The sequence below is a fragment of the Vipera berus genome, assembly GCF_964194415.1.
Source record: "Vipera berus genome assembly, chromosome: 2".
Classification (NCBI taxonomy): Eukaryota; Metazoa; Chordata; class Lepidosauria; order Squamata; family Viperidae; genus Vipera; species Vipera berus.
In genome coordinates, this window is record NC_138203.1 from 90852668 (window position 1) to 90870054 (window position 17387).

Here is a 17387-nt window from a genome sequence, read left to right on the forward strand (position 1 = left end):
TCAAATGGCATAATTAAAATGCCATAATTTACAGACTAGATGGGCTTTTCAAATCCTAATGCTTTTTACCCTGTAACCAGGGCAATCATAATATTAGGAATTAACACAGCAGAAACTTTCTCAGTACAGGATTTCTATGGTATGTGATCTGCATCTGCTAGAAAAACACAGCACAAAAAAGTCACTTGAATATCTGGACATGGAGAGACCCCATATCTCAGTGAATTGAATAGGATCATTTTTTAAGCCTCAGAGAGGTTTATGGTTTTCCCACCACAGCACAGATACCATCCTCTCTGATATCTCTCACCCACTAAATAACAATAAACTTCTCATTTCTTTCTCTGTTGTAACCGGAAATCTATATTGCTCTTGCCTGCATAGTACTTCATGGCAGTTTCAACTCTTCAGCTTGCTATTATCATAACTTTCTAACCCACCTCATGGCAGGATTTTGCAGACGGATTACAAAACTCTTAAAACTAAGCACAGGACGGAACCTGCTGCCTGCTTGCTAGAGAAGAGACAGAGTGTCATACAAAGTCAGTTTATTCAAATTTGGTGACTATTAGATTTTGTAGTGCCCTCAATACCTTTCTTTGGCAGGATGTATAATGGATGGACTTTGTCTTCTGCAGAAGAGGCAATGCAACAACCTCTTTCTGCTGAATTACAGTCCTCAAAAAAGTTTATAGCCTCAACAACCTAGTAATTATTGCCGCATTGCATCTGCAGGGAATCAGGACTTTTGTTAAAAAAAGTAAAATAGGCCTCCTTCAAGTTGGGGAGTGAAGCTAAGATAAAAATCTACATGAATTTTTGCCTGGTCACACCTTGGTTTTGTAGATCAAGCCTTTCCTGGTTGATCTTCAGAAACAGCAATGCCCCTATGACAGGGGTCTTCAAACTTGGCAACTTTAAGACTTGTGGACTTCAACTCCCAGAATTCCTCAGCCAGGCTGGCTGAAGAATTCTGGGAGTTGAAGTCCACAAGTCTTAAAGTTGCCAAGTTTGAAGACCCCTGCCCTATGATAATAATCAGACCTACCAAATCTGCTGTCTTCTACTCCTATAGTCTTTGCTATGAAAGTTATAGTTCACTGGGAGTAAATTTCAATTTGAAGTTATTTTTAATGAAAAAGGGATGATTTTTCCCCTTTAAACAAATTTTAAAACAAGATATAGACTCACTACAATTGGAGAATTTAGAAACAAGAAAAAGGAGCTGAAGCCTGCTGCTTCTGTTCTCTGAATCAGATCTATTTCCATACCACTTTTTAGATCAGCTTCCCCAACCTGGGAATTATTCAGAGGATAGTTTAAACTCCCTGAATTCTCTGCCACATAGGAATTCTGGAGTTAGAGTCTAGCTGACCAGTAGTTAGCAAGGTGGATGGACAAAGTTACAGAGATGATGAGTGCACCATTGGAAGACCTGAAAGAACATCTTGTGGATAGACCATCATGGAGAAAAATCTGATATGAGTTTTGTATGACACATTCATGTTTACAATGACATTTATTGAAGAGAGATCTCTTACTTTGATAAATACTGGCCTGATGTGAGATTTTTTTCCTCTGTGTTCAAGCAATTGGTTGTACTCGGAATCAAAGCCAGTTCTGGTTGGATGATTGTAGCTGAAGCAACTGCTCTAGCTACCAGCTCCATTGCATCCTGCACATAATCTTCAAAAAAAGACTGTGTTGTTTTCCCATGAGCTATAAGACCCAGCGGCAAACCTTCTGTCCTCAACTCTTCCACATTGTGCGAATCCCCAAGAATCCAATGAAGTTCAGGTGGCATAACTCCAAATTGTGTGGTTATCTCAAAAACCCTCCTTGTGCTTTCCATGTCACATCCAAACATCACCACTGTTGATGTTGTATCCTTAATGTTCTCCAGATGAAATTGCAGATAGGTCAAGAGGTCACTGGCTGATGTGAGGTTTCCTGTGATATTTATAATGGATCCCAAATAAAATTTGGAGCTCTGCTGAGTAAGGAAGAGAAAATCTGTGATGTTCCATTCTTCCTGGCATACCATCAAACTAAAATTATACCAGTTGTTCAAGGCCAAGATTGAAAAAGTGACATCAGCATCAAAACTCAGGGAACGTTCTAAGCTCAACTGCAGGTGAAGGGGATTCTGTAAAATAATAAAAATATTGGTTAGAGACTCTTAACTGGAAAGATGTTCAGATTTTGTGTGCAATGTGTTTAAATGTGCCAATTATGTTGCTGGAAGCCCCATAAAACCTATTTGCAGATACATTCCTGTATCCGAATTTCTAGCATTTAAATCTTCAGTGATAATATTCCCAGGAAATTTATAATAAGCCAGTGATATCATTCCTAAAGGGTGATAAGTGAAACTCAAATTCAAATTCACTTTCTCTTACCTACCATCATTTGAGTGTTAAGTATATTCTTTTTTATAAAAGCAGAGAGGCAAGCTCATTAAATGTATAAGAGATAATGCTATTTAAATCAATAAACACCTTATAATGTCTATTATTGTCCTGAACTACTGGATTAAAAGTGGTGATGGCCACAAATTCTACAAGACTATCATCTACGCCCTTGATTGCATTGCAGTGATCTTTCTCTTTCTTTCTTTCCTTCTTTCCTTCTTTCTTTCTTTCTTTCTTTCTTTCTTTCTTTCTTTCTTTCTTTCTTTCTTTCTTTCTTTCTTTCTTTCTTTCTTTCTTTCTTTCTTTTCCCTTTCCTTTCCTTTCCTTTCCTTTCCTTTCCTTTCCTTTCCTTTCCTTTCCTTTCCTTTCCTTTCCTTTCCTTTCCTTTCCTTTCCTTTCCTTTCCTTTCCTTTCCTTTCCTTTCCTTTCCTTTCCTTTCCTTTCTGCCTTTGAGACAGTATTGACTCCTAGCAACAGCATAGATTAGTTTCTACAGTTTTCTTGCAAAGTTTTCCCAGGCTGAGAGAGAGTGCCTGGCCCAAGGTTACTAAGATAACTTTGGGTAGGACCAGAACTCGCAGCTTTTAGCCTGATATCTTAACCACTATGCTAAACTGGCTCTCATTGCAGTGACACATTCCATGGAGATTTTCAGTCATCCAGGTCATGGTTGTCCCAAAGTTCCTTTTTCAAGAAGCATCTGGACTTTGTTGTTGTTTTTTTTAAGATCTTCCGCTTCTCATCCAAGAAGCTTCTTCAGCTCAGAGCTGAAGAAGCTTCTTGGATGAGAAACGAAACGTCTTCAAAGAAAAACAAGAAAATCTAGTCGCCTCTTGAAAAAGTACCTTGGGGAGTGACACATTCCAATAAAAGAAGCTATAAGTAATCTAACTAGTATTGGTGGAAACTTTGCTTTGAGAAGTCAACATCATTAAAAGGGTTTGGATGCTGTTACCTACAAAACCTTAGAATGCCTCTGAGGTTTTGGTCAATATCTCAAATGAACAGAAGTACTTGGACAATGGAAGGTAATGCCATTTTCTATTATCAGCTGCACTAAATTCTGTACAATGTCTAACTGAACGTATAACGTATAGCCCTAATCCATACGCATGGTCCAAACTCTAGGCTTCTTCCAACCAGCTAGGCAGATAACCTGGTAGCTTTGAGATGCTAGGATATAAAACCATCTTTAGCCTGCGAAATGTTGATTCATCTCTTAACAACCTTGGCCCGTATCTCATTATTGTTTACTCATAAGGAAATCCCACTGAATGTAACTAGAGTTGTCTGAGAGTAAATCCCACTGAACTCAGTGTAATCATTTTTGAGGACTGAACTGTCGGTGAAATAGTTACCTCTGATATCAAAGCAGTAGCTTAGTTTAGATTTATTTATTTAGCGTATGGCATATCATTTATGGACTAGCAATATACATTAACATTGCATCTGGATTAGTAGAACACAATCAAATATAAATGTTAAAAAGATCTATGTTCAAATATCAATGTCTAGGCCATCTAACCATCGAAGCACAGCATTGTTTATATTAAAACCTGGATTTAAGGAGAAACTTCCTGACAGTGAGGACAATCAACCAGTGGTACAGCTTTACACCCAGAAATCGCAGGTGCCCCACCACTGGAGATCTTTAAGAAAAGACTAGACAATCACCTGTCTGAGATGCGTAGGTTCTCCTGCTTAAGCGGGGGGCTGGACTAGAACACCTCCAAGGTCCCTTCCAGCTCTATTATATATATATATATATATATATATATATATATATATATATATATATATATATATATATATATATATATATATATATATATATAAATCAGATACTGGAATAATAGATGCCCTCAGTTTACAGCCGGTCACGATATCTGGGCATGTTTGCTTAATTTGGAATTATCACAGAAGACAGTATTGTGATATTTTTATTGCATAACAAATCAAGCCCATCTAAAATAAATGCTACAAACTGTTATTCCCTTTTGAAAACAATTCTTTTATTTTCCTGATATCGATAGAGAATGGGAAGGCGGTCCCATTTGGCTCTACCTAAATGAGATTAAATGATTAAACATCAAAAGTGAATATCAACTGGAATTAAAATGTGTGTATAGAGGCAAATATTTATTTTGCTCAGTTCATACATATGAAGCATTACCTCTGGAAATTAAAAACCAGCATTCTTCAGCCAGAATTTGGCCCCCGAGTTGCAGGGGTGCTTCCAGTAATATAAATAGATTTTTGACTCACACTCATTACTCTGATTTAATTTTAAGTATGCATTAGCATACAGCATTATTTAATATCTCTGATGGGAGACTTTTAACATTTATTCAGCTTTCCAGTTCAGGTGACATACAGCAGGAGCTCAGGCTATATAAAATCAAAACAAATTAAAAAAAACTCAATTTCTCTAACTTCCCACTATTCCTCTCCCCTCACAGAAGAATGCCAGAATATCTTGAAATGTCCCCATTGTCATCCGAATCCACTTAAAATGTTGATATCCTCATTGAAACCCAATGCAATAACATCCTCATTGAAATCTAGTGCAATAACATCATTAAATTTGTTTGTTACTTAACATTGGGCTGCCATCAATGGTTTTAGGGATGTGATATCCTCCCTGAAATTTAATGCAATGACATCCTCATTGAAATCTAGTGCAATAATATCATTAAATTTGTTTGTTACTTAACAAACAAACATTGGGCTGCCATCAATTGTTTTAGGGATGTGATATCCTCCCTGAAATTTAATACAATGACATCCTCATTGAAATCTAATGCAATAAGATCATTAAATTTGTTTAGTTGTGACTTAGCTTTGAGCTGCCATCAACAGTTTTAGGGGTGTATCGATACCACAGAAAATATTTTTCTCATCCCTGGCTCAAATCTTTGAAGGAGTACTTTGTTTTAAAAAAGGTTTTTTGCAAAGCATAAAGAAACACGGTGAAACATGCCCCATCAAGTCAAAGCTTTGCAACAACTTAGTAGTTTCTCAAGATTGTATGTGGCACTGTAGTAGGTGGCAATTTTATTTCAGAAGCAAGTAATTAGACTTTATCTTAATCCAACATTAAAATATAATTGCATAACTCAGATGCATCTATCGGTTCATATATGAGCTATCCTTACCAGGAAATTTCATTTATTCCTCATCCTACCCTTTCATTCAGGATGAACTGCAGATGGACTACACGTATCCAATCTACCCAGTTAAAATATCCTATGTTATTACTTCTCCCTTTTCAAAAGAATCTGTTATGTTCCCGGTTCGGTGAGGCATTGACGAGGCAGAATGGTGGAACAGCAACACGTTTATTCAGTAACAACAGAAGCAGCCCTAACTGCTGCCTAGCTTCTATTTATGCAGACTGCCGCTATTTGGCAACCAATGAGATTAAAACAGTAATTCCCGCCTAAATGCAAACTAACAGCTCTGGAGACAAGCAGTCTGGAGTTTAACAGTAACAGCTGTTAACCATTGCACAACAGTTTACAAGCAATTTATCTCAATACATAACAGAATATTTCTGAAAAAATGTGAACCCTTCATCTCTTTTTTAATCTTTTGATATCCTCCTCCTCCTCTTCCTCCTCCTCTTTAATTCCTTGCAGTTATATATTCAGTTAGAAAATCAGTCTCCTGCCTCACTTAGCTTAGCATGGCTGATAATACTGGCTAGTTCAGCTCTTCAGGTTATCAAGTATGATTCTCCAAGCCACAGCTGAAAATGCCAAGAATCAAACTTGAGGCCTTGGCCTGCAAGTTTATTTTTTAACTTCTGGGTTAGTTCTTTATCTACACCTGATATCTCTACACCATGGGTGTTGTTATGTATGCAGGCACCTGCATAGCAACAGCCACCAGGGGGCGTTGGCCTGGACGGTTTTCGGCGGGAAACCCAGTTTCGACTGGAAACCTAGGGCCAACCTCATTGGCTGTCCGCTTACCTGGCCAGGCATTTAAGGAGGCCAGGTAACCCTCAGTCCCCAGTTCACTACCCCCTTCTAATAAAGAGCTGAACTCACACACCGGCTGGCGTCTCTTCCTTGCGTCGGACCCACTACACAATAGTGGCGACGAAGGTGGGATTGCTGCCGACCAAGAGCTGAAGTCACTGGGGAAACGCTCCGCGAGCTGAAGGGAAAGGCATTTTCCTTCTTCCCCCCCCATGACCGCCAGCCGACCCGGCAACGCCAAGCGCCACATCCGCAACCCAGACCAAAACTGCCACCATGGCTAGAGCCGGACAACCCCACAGGTTCGAGACCCGCCACCCCGAGACCTGGACCCGTTACCTGGCTCACGTTGAACTGTACATGCGGTTCAACCAGATATCAGAGGACGATGCAAAGGCAGCTGCCCTGCTTTGCCTCGGGGGGCCAGCATTTCTGGAAGTCGCCGCGAATCTGTTCCCCCAGGAGGCCATCAGCACCGTCGTGTACCGAGACCTCGTGGCCAGACTCAACGCCCACTTCAAGCCCCGGCGCTCCAAGGTGGCCGCACGGTCACAATTTGAAAAAAGGGACCAGCGCCCCGACGAGACCGGTGCCGACTTCCTCACCGCCCTGCGGGAAGCTGCCGTCGCCTGCAGGTTCACGAACTTGGAAGAGCGGCTATGGGACCGGCTGATCTGCGGCCTACGAGACAGGTGGCTGCAGGAGCGCCTGTTCGAGAGAGAGGAGGTCTCTCTCCAGGAAACCAAGGACGCCATCCTAGCCCACGAAGCGGCCTGCGGGGCCGTCCAAGCCTGCCAGGGAAACCGGTCCGAAAACAAGGCGACCAGCGTCCACCAGCAAGGGGCCACAGAGGAGGACAACCTGAGCATCGACCTCCTCCAGTGGAAGTCGACCCCCGACCAGCGAGCCAGATGCCCAGTCAGGCCCAGGCCTCCCAGCAATGCCACCATCCCTCAGAGGTGCGCAGGGTGTGATGGGAACCACGTGCGCAGCCTCTGCAAGTTCCGGTCCGCCAAGTGTCGGGCCTGCAAGAAAACAGGCCACATAGCCGCGGTCTGCCGTAGCCGCCACCCCCGAGAAGAGATCCACAAGCTGCAGCTGGAGGAACCGCCGTTCAAAGGTACTGGGGCCCCCACCAAAACGCAGATTGGCTATGTCGAGAGCCGGCTGGCCATTAACCACATGGGTAGCCGCCGGCTGCTCAAACCCAAAATTAGGTTAACAATCCGCTTGCAAGGCGTTCCTTGCAGCATGGAGCTCGACTCCGGATCAGTGGTCTCGATTATTTCAGACGAGACCCTTAATTACATAACTAGCCGGAGCAAGCAGCGGATTAAATTACGGCCTACTAAATTAACCCTGACCGATTTCCAGAATTCGCCGGTCAAGGTGAAGGGGGAGGCGACCGTCTCGGTGGGGTTTAAGGGTCGCGAAGGGCACCTGGACGTTGTAGTGGTAGAGGGCCGCAGAGCCAGTCTGGTCGGCCTAGACTGGTTCGAGGCCCTGGGAATCACAGTCACCGGGATCCACCGGATCCAGGGGGACTCCGTCGAGGCTGTCTGCCGGGAGTTTGCAGACGTCTTCGACAGGTCATTGGGAAAGTACACCGGGGCCCCCATATCGTTCCAGCTTAACTCGAACGTCCCCCCCATTAGGGTCCGGCCGCAGCGAGTCCCTTTCATGCTCAAACACAAAATGGTGGTTCGAGGCCCTGGGAATCACAGTCACCGGGATCCACCGGATCCAGGGGGACTCCGTCGAGGCTGTCTGCCGGGAGTTTGCAGACGTCTTCGACAGGTCATTGGGAAAGTACACCGGGGCCCCCATATCGTTCCAGCTTAACTCGAACGTCCCCCCCATTAGGGTCCGGCCGCAGCGAGTCCCTTTCGCGCTCAAACACAAAATGGTGGCCCAGGTGCTCAGAGCTCTCTTTGCCACACACGGCCTCCCCGACGTAATTGTGTCTGATAACGGGCCTCAGTTTACCGCTACTGATTTCCAGGCGTTCTTGAAGGCGAACTGGATTAGGCACGCCACCTCCACGCCCTTCCATCCATCAACCAACGGGCAGGCAGAACGGATGGTAAGGATGACCAAAGACGCGCTCCGGCGTATCATCAGCGGGGACTGGCATCACAGACTGGCGAAATTCTTACTCGCCCAACACACAACACCATGCGTGGCTACCGGAAAGAGCCCAGCAGAACTGCGATGGCGATGGCACCTCATCACCAAGCTGGACCGTCTACACCCAGACCGGGTAGCAGCCGAGATCGGAAGACCATCGTCACCATCATCACCATCATCACCATCACCACCAGCATCACCATCATCACCATTGCCAGCATCACCCACTCACAGGATTCTCAACGTGGGGGACCTGGTCTGGGCAAGGAACTATGGGGTGGGGCATCCATGGGTTCTGGGGACAGTGGTCGAGAAAACAGGACCCCTCTCGTACATTGTGGGGGTGGAGGGGGACAGACGCATAAGGCGACACATCAATCAGCTCAGAGGAAGGGTCCCTGAGTGCATCACACACGTCCCTGAGCACGACACACACGCCCAACAGGAGAACCACACTCCAGGAGAGTTCAACCCAGCCGGGGACGTCACAGAGCAGGGACCAGAGGAGGAGGACTTTCTGATCCCGGCTCCTTGCAGCCCTGCACAAAGGCCTCAAGAACCCACGGTCCAAGCCCAGGGGCCAACCACACCCAGACGATCAACCCGACCACACAGGATACCTGCCTACCTGTCGGACTATGTGTGCAAGTGACCCACACACAGGGACATCGTTGTTTTTATATATATATATATAGTTATAGTTATAGTAGTTGCAAGTTGTTGTTGTTATGTGGTTCTTCTCTAAGGGGGGAGGGGTGTTATGTATGCAGGCACCTGCATAGCAACAGCCACCAGGGGGCGTTGGCCTGGACGGTTTTTGGCGGGAAACCCAGTTTCGGCAGGAAACCTAGGGCCAACCTCATTGGCTGTCCGCTTACCTGGCCAGGTATTTAAGGAGGCCAGGTAACCCTCAGTCCCCAGTTCACTACCCCCTTCTAATAAAGAGCTGAACTCACACACCGGCTGGCATCTCTTCCTTGCGTCGGACCCACTACACAATAGGTGTCAAAGTCGATCGCGTCATGTGATGTATCGTGATTTTTTTTGCCTTTGTGGAACCGGCATGGGCGTGCCTGTGCGTGATGCATCCGGCCCGCAGGCCACCAGTTTGACACTCCTGCAAGTCTACAAAACTACTTCTAATATAAGATTCACAGAGGGAGAAAAATGTGAGGACTGAGAGCAACAAGGAGAGGTAGCCTAATGGTTCTAGACTAAGCTACTGTTTCATTTGGAACCATTCCACCCATCTGCTCCAAAAAATAAATATTAATCCCATCAGGTTTTTTTTCTTAAAGCAAGGTTGATTTCCAAATAAATGCCTAATATGTTCAGATGAGAGTTCTTTGAATTAGGCATTGATTTAAAGGTAAAGGTAAAGGTTCCCCCGCACATCCGACTCTAGGGGCCGGTGCTCATCTCTGTTTCAAAGCCGAAGAGCCAGCGCTTGTCCGAGGACGTCTCCGTGGTCATGTGGCCGGCATGACTAGACGCCAAAGGCGTACAGAACACTGTACCTTCCCACCATAGTGGTCCCTATTTTTCTACTTGCATTTTTACGTGCTTTCGAACTGCTAGGTTGGCAGAAGCTGGGACGAGTAACAGGCGCTCACTCTGTTACACGGCACTCGGGATTCAACCCGCCAAACTGCTGACCTTCTGATTGACAAGCTCAGCGTCCTAACCCACCTTAAAATACTTCTGCTCCTTGCAGTGAGTAAGGTAGGCAACCTGCTTAATGTCACAAATATCTATTGTTGATTTAAAACTTATTAAAAAAGTTAACCATCCTCTCTTTGATTAATTTAAAGCTTGTCTGGATTTATCTTGGAAACAACTTATCCTTGCACCAGATTGTGATAGTGCCGCAGGCTTGTTTAGCATTTTAAAGGAGACAAAGACACCCCAGCCTCATCAGTATGAATATTTTAAGCTTTTAATGCTGGGGGAAAAAACAGACAAGCACTTTAGTAAATAATTATATATTATTTATTCATGTTTCTCCTTGCAAATGTGGATAAATAATGTGGTTTTGTGGTAGTTCTTTGTTAGAGGACATTTAAAGGGGACTGCAATATTCAAATCTTGACTGGCTATTTTAAGTTACAAGCTGATATGTAGTATGGAATTGAAGCTGAAGGAGTTTGCAAGCCAAAAGGTTACCAATTATTTCTATTAAGACCTACATATTGTGTCTCTGTTGCTGAATTGAAATGATAGCAAGTTTTTATTCTTTCATAACTTTCCTTCAGCCTGAAATAAAGACATTTAAACTTCATAGTGATAACTTAGCAGATTGTGATGATTTTTTTGTAAAATGGAAATGTAAAGTGAACATATTTAATCCAGTTCACATAGTAAAGCCCTAATTTTTATTGTCTAATGAACTAACCTAGCTAACTCTTGCTATAAGATCAGTACCATCTTCTTCCACTCTCGTAAACTGGTGATTTGTTAAAAAAAATGGCTAGGTAGGTGTTGTGTATTAAGGTTTAAAGAAACACCTAAGCACTGTATAACAGTCACTACCAGTACGCATTTGAACTGTAACCGTTTTGGTGGGAGTCAATTATGGCGGGAGATTTAAGTTCAATCTGATTGGTTGGCTGTTTACTCAGAAAGGTATATAAAGAGTGCAAGTACCCCCTAACCCCTCAGTACAGTTATGGTCACCTAATAAAGAGCTGTTTGATTGTACTCATCTGCCTGGCTTCATTCATACTCTTCAGAACCCACTACACAACAGTAGGGTGATAAGAACTCAGTTAACCTTTCCTGCAATTAATGCAATTATTTTCCGTGACTGAAAGGAATGAACAATCTGACTTGGGTCTAATATTTTTTTTAAAGCGACGCATGCAGTATTCTTTGGAGCATAGATAACATTAGCTTTCTCTTTTTGAGGACCATTAGGTGGCACCCTGCATCCACTTTCCAGATCAGCATTGGTCCTCTAAGGCTGACTTTCTCTTTTGATTTGATTGCCACAGAACACCTGGCTTGGCCCGAAGGTCTCCTGCATCTTGAAGTCTATTCTGCAGTTCAGCAATTTCCAATATACCCATAAAATATGAATACAGGTAATATGTGCTGGTAAACATGACTCTGTAGTAAAAGAAAGGTTTTTCATCTGGACTTCTGGGTCCCTGGAGCATATTTTCTCCCAGTTTTTGGCATGGTAATTACAAGAGCAGCAGTGTGCAGCTACTGTATTTTGATTAGGGAAAAAATGATGACAGGAGCTTAATAATGCAAATGACCAAAGACCATTGAGAAAGACGGAAGACAATTCAGTACTGAAAACAGGAGATTTTTGTGCAATGAAACTTTGTGACTCCTTTTTTGTCTTTGTGCTCCTATTTGGGACTGCTTTATACATTAACAAAGGGGAGAAATGTGTGTTGGTTGACCTTAAAATGTTGTCTTTTTGAGTCAGTTCACCAAGTTAAATTTAATCATGATTCAAAATTCTCAGTTCTCCAAATGTTGCTCTGCAGTTTATCAATGAGTACTTATCTCTATATCTACATCTACGTCATCAATGCAAAACCTTATAGATTCTACAAAGTAAATGACAATAACTAGAACAATGTATTTTAGTTTTGGGATATATATATATATATATATATATATATATATATATATATATATATATATATATATATATATATATATATATATATATATATATATATATATATATATATATGTATCTATGTATATCAGACCAAATTGCAAATAAAAAAGTAATAGGAGAAAAAGCAAAATATACATTTGAGTCTGAAATTTGGAAAACATTTCTCAAGCTTGACAAGCCAAATCAGACATATTGACAAAACTGAGAAACTAAGGGAAATGGAAATCAATAGATTTATTTATATCCAGTATCACCTGAAACTAATTCCAGTCTACCCCAAAGGAGGTTGTGACATGTCCATTTCAAATATGAATGTAGCCAACATGTCCTTGTGATCATGGTTACTTGCCACGCAAAATGAATGGGTCACATATTATTGAAGATCAGCAACTGAGCATCAGTATAACAATCCAACAACAATCAATGCATTACAATTTTGCTAATGTCTTTAGAAGACTTTTCTAAAGAGACTTAGATTTAGCAAAACAATAGTCTGTACCATTCTCTTGTGCAGATTCACAACATTGATTTTCTGCCTAAAATATTATAGGGCTAAAGCTCTCTACATTCAGTGCCTGAACCTTCAAGGGGGTCAGCAAACACAGTCAAGCGCAGCGCACATGTGTGAAAGTGTGAAGTACAACATTTCAGGCTGCTGACAAGGAAAAAAAAAATCCCTTATGACTCAATAAAACGAACAATGCATTCTGCCAGTGGAGGAAAAAGCTGGTTGTATGTATTTTAGAGATTCTTTTCAAAAGAAGAGAAAAGTCCTTCTCTGTGATGGTTTATGAGGTCTCACCCTCTCACGTTACCTTAGCTTAAATAATGTGAAGTCTGCTTTTAATTGTTCAGAGATAGGACTTCTCCTGCCTATTCTGCCCATTGGAAAATGTTCAGCAGTAAAGTGAAGTTGGATTAGAGAGAGTTGGGGCAGACTGGAATTAGCTTCAGGTGATACTGGATATAAATAAATCTATTGGAATCAATCTGCTTGGATTTCCACTTGAATTTTATCAAAGATAATAGTCCAGAGCTAGATATTAACATGTTTGAGAGGCAGACACAAATGTGCATTTTTTCCCCCAAAATAAAATGAGAATGAGGCATGTTATGGTCTCCTCAAAGCTGTCATCGGTTCAGAAATATAGGAATAATCTCTTGCTAAATCCGATCAATTTTTCATGAAACCCTGAAACGAGCAAGGGATGTTCTATGGAGCTCTTGAGAACTTCAAGAAGAAAGGTTGCTTTGCGTGTGATTAAATTGTCACAGAACTAATGTGTCAGATTTTTTTTCATATTCCTTGATAAACAGTTCAAAGAAAACACAATTTTTTCACAAAAGGCTGTAAAGTACGCAAAAAGCTGGTGATGCCAAAAATTGGAAGCTTGAGCTGAGACATATTGAGTGACAAGAGAAACCATTAAGCGGCATTCTATTGACCCTTCCCATTCCATCCATTGTCAGAAAAGAAAGAAGCCAAGACTGATCTTTTTTTCCCCTTGTTCTTTTCTTTTCAAGAAACTTAATGTCTTTCAACGGGGTACAATGCTGCTCAAAGATACAATTGCCTTAAAATCGGGTTCCTTTTGCAGAAGAAAGACAAGTTTCCTGCACTCAGAGACTCTAGGCGAGGGGTGGGCAACTATGGCCCTTTGATGACCTGTGGACTTTAATTCCCAGAATTCCTGTGCCAACCATGCTGGCTCAGGAATTCTGAGAGTTTAAGACCACAAGTTGTAAAGAGACCATAATTATTCACCCCTTAGAATCTCAGGAAAAGTTAAGTGGATTCTCTTCCGGAGACACCAAGAGGTCCTCAACCCAGAGTGTCAAGCTAAAAAACAAAAGTAATAACCATTCTCAAATCAGCCACTGCTCACTGAAGTAACTGCACAGTTCTTATGTTCTCCTGATTGGCATCAGTCCTGTCATATTTTTAATTTCCCCCCTTTTTTTGCACTCCTTCCTGAATTAGTTAGTCAAAAGAATGCTCTTTCCACTCGGGTTTGCACAGAGAATGGGTTATTACTGCAGTTCTAGGAGGTTTATGAGCTACATCAATTTAAGAATGCCTTCTAAGAGATCTAACTTTGTACTGACAAAGATCTCGCAAGATAAGAAAGGACAATAAGCAACCTTTTTTTAAAAAACAAAAGCCTGCTAGTAGAATAAGAAGACGAATAGAAAAAGACATTGGTTGCATAAATATTTTAGTTTTCCAGTTCCTAGAGAAGATAATCACCTAGCCAATCTAAGCTGATCTTTAAAAGGTCAAGCAAGATTAATGCCTGGCTGAGAGATCATCAGGGGATCTTTGACTTATAGACTAGAAAATGTTTTAAAAAATAGAAGAAGGCAATTGCAGATCACTTCCATACGGTTGCCAAGAAATCTGGACTGCTTGTCCATGTAATCAAATGGAACTAAGCTTAACTTGAAGGAGATTTTAATTTAGAAAACTGCTATTTACATTACAGGTAGTCTTCAACTTACGATCGTTAAAAAAAAAGTTTAATGAGTTTTTGAAAATTATAGTGGTGCTGAAAAAAAGCAACTTATGAACAGTCCTTGTACTTACGACTGTTGCAGTGTCCTTGCAGTCACATGAAAAAAATTTTTACGTGCTTGGCAACTGTCACGTACAGGTAGTCCTCGACTTATGACCACAATTGAGCTGCAACCATCATAAATGTGAGTCAGTTGTCAAGCCTCTCAGTGTAAATCATGTGACCACAGGGATGCTGTAATGGTCATAAGGGTGAAAAATGTTCATAAGTCACTTTTTTCAGTGCCGTTTGTAACTTCAAATGGTCACTGAATGAACTGTTGTAAGTCAAGGATTATCTGTACTTATGATGGTTGCAGCATCCCGGGGTCATGTGATTTGCTACCTTCCCAGGGGACTTCCGACAAACAAAGTCCATGGGGGAAGCTGAATTCCCTTAACAACCATAGCGAAATAGGCTGTAAAAATTGAGTGTGACTGACTTAACAATCTCATCATTTAGGGATGGTGTTTCAGTCCCAATTGTAAGTTAGGACTACCTGTATGTAATTCATGGTCAACCCTCTGGGGGAAAGTCAGCATTCCGAACTGAGACAAGATTTTCTTGCTGATGTTACATTGGTGCTTGCCGGCCAGGTGTATTCTCATTTCTCAGAGAAAGCATCTTCTGAACAGTCCCTTTAAAACAGGGATGGTTAACTACAGAACAAAAAGAATACTGATGTTCCTGAACTGCATTCAAGAGCATCTGTTAAAATTCTCCTTTCCTGTATCATAATTAAGCTAAAGAAGCCTTATTTTGAATCAGATCTGGGAATCCTAAACCTCATTAATATTGGGTAATAGATGGATCCCTACTTTGATTATACCGGTATAAACAGCTCTCCAATATACAACTAACATCCGGTGATGCACTGCCCTGTACAATTGCCATATTAATTTTTTCCCAATTTTTTAATTCCCCCCCTCAAAGTTAAAATACAAAATAAAGAAAAAAGAAACAAACTAACAACCATCTGATACAAATAATAAAAATAGCAATAGTAATAGCACTTAGACTTGTATAGAATGTGCTTTACAGCCCTCTCTAAGCCGTTTACAGAATCGGCATATTGCCCCCCCCAACAATCTGGTTCCTCATTTTACTGACCTCGGAAGGATGGAAGGCTGAGTCAACCTTGAGCCGGTCAGGATCGAACTTCTGGCAGTAAGCAGAGTCAGCCTGCAATACTGCATTCTAATTACTGTGCCACTATGCCTCAATAAAAAAAAAGTATGTACAAAAAAGAATCAAATAATATAGCATTCATACTAATGTTACATATAAAAAGGCCACCCTTGCTGCATGCTGACAAATATATCAAAAGTATCTGATGCATTCTTCTCCCCTTACAGAACAGGTCTATAAATAGTTATCAACTTTCCCTTTTCTTGTATATTTGATACAAATATTACGTTACATAAAAATGTCTCTGATGTGGAAATCTATTTGTCTAACCATTTTTAACTGCTACTAATACCATGTTCATGTAAATTTTACCTTAAACGTATGATGGTGATTAAAAACAAGTCATGAAGTGAGGCACTGTGACAATGGGGCCTTCCTATGGATAAACCATATCATCCTAGGTACCAAAGATGTGTAATTGGTGATCCTTGGGAATTCTGACAGCTGCCTCATGGGCATCTAAAACTTGCTTGCCTCTTCCTGATTCATTAATTTCTGGATAATTGAGAAGTTGGTTGAGAAGATTCCTCTGCATTGGCTTTTTAGCAATAAATCAGTTTAGCTGGGCCTTTGCAGGTGGACACTTTAGTGTCTTTAGTGCCTGACACTTGTTGCGTGATATGTTGTATATAAAGCAGGGGTGTCAAACTGCCAGCCTGTGGGCCAGATGTGTCATGCCAAAACCGCGCCCACCCCAGCTCCGGCAATGGGAAAAAAGTCGCAATAGGTCACGACACGTCACGGGACGTTGCGAGTTTGACACCCCTGATATAAAGGAACCCTTCCAGCTTGACTTTGGTTAGGCAAAGTATTCATGTTCTGTAGTAGCCTTTCAAATGAAACCTTCATGTTAAGAATGGATAGTTTTCTAAGGACAAAGGCATGATTTCTACATAATGACAATAAGAAGATGCTTAGCAAAAGGGACCCAGCACTCTGGGTCTGGGTAAGATAATGAGGGCTCTGAAATAGGCAAGCCAGGATTGAGAATCCTTGGCTAACCATCCAGTGTTTACCACTATTAAAAAAAAAACAGGCTTTCATTCCATCCTACCTTGTGATAAGGATAATTATATTTTCTACTTAATTATATTCACTGGTTCCCAGGGAAGTCTGCCAAAGACTGAAGGCCATGGATTAGGCAAAATAACTTTCTATCTTTTAGAGCTAGCTGTTTTGGCTCCTGCTCACAGTTTTGATTAGAGAGGGGTTTTTATCCTTTTTAAAAATTGTTACATCAAAGAAGTGAGTCCAAAAAGAGCCCACACTTACTTCTACAGTGTCTTTGCTATAGTTTCCAGCATAACATTAGTTTTTTCAGGAAAGGAAATAACACATGCAGACAAAACCCTGGCACTTAGTTGAAAGATCTTGATTGCAATACAATTAATATTTATTGCTCAGAGACATAAACACGCTTTGGTCTTATGGAGAGATTGGTGCTACACAAGGAAGAGGAACCCATGGTCTTCCAAATGTTGCTAAACTA

At 41.5% G+C, this 17387-nt stretch overlaps 1 protein-coding gene across 1 annotated transcript in view; it reads right to left on the reverse strand.

The window, feature by feature from the left end:
• Positions 1–17387, reverse strand: part of GRIN3A (glutamate ionotropic receptor NMDA type subunit 3A) — a gene marked incomplete at both ends in the record, with an annotated part of 129286 nt that overhangs the window by 64354 nt on the left and 47545 nt on the right. The window contains one exon of the mRNA XM_081316206.1: positions 1542–2146. Within this exon, the coding sequence (XP_081172332.1) occupies positions 1542–2146 (605 nt within the window). The remainder of the gene's footprint in view (positions 1–1541; positions 2147–17387) is intronic.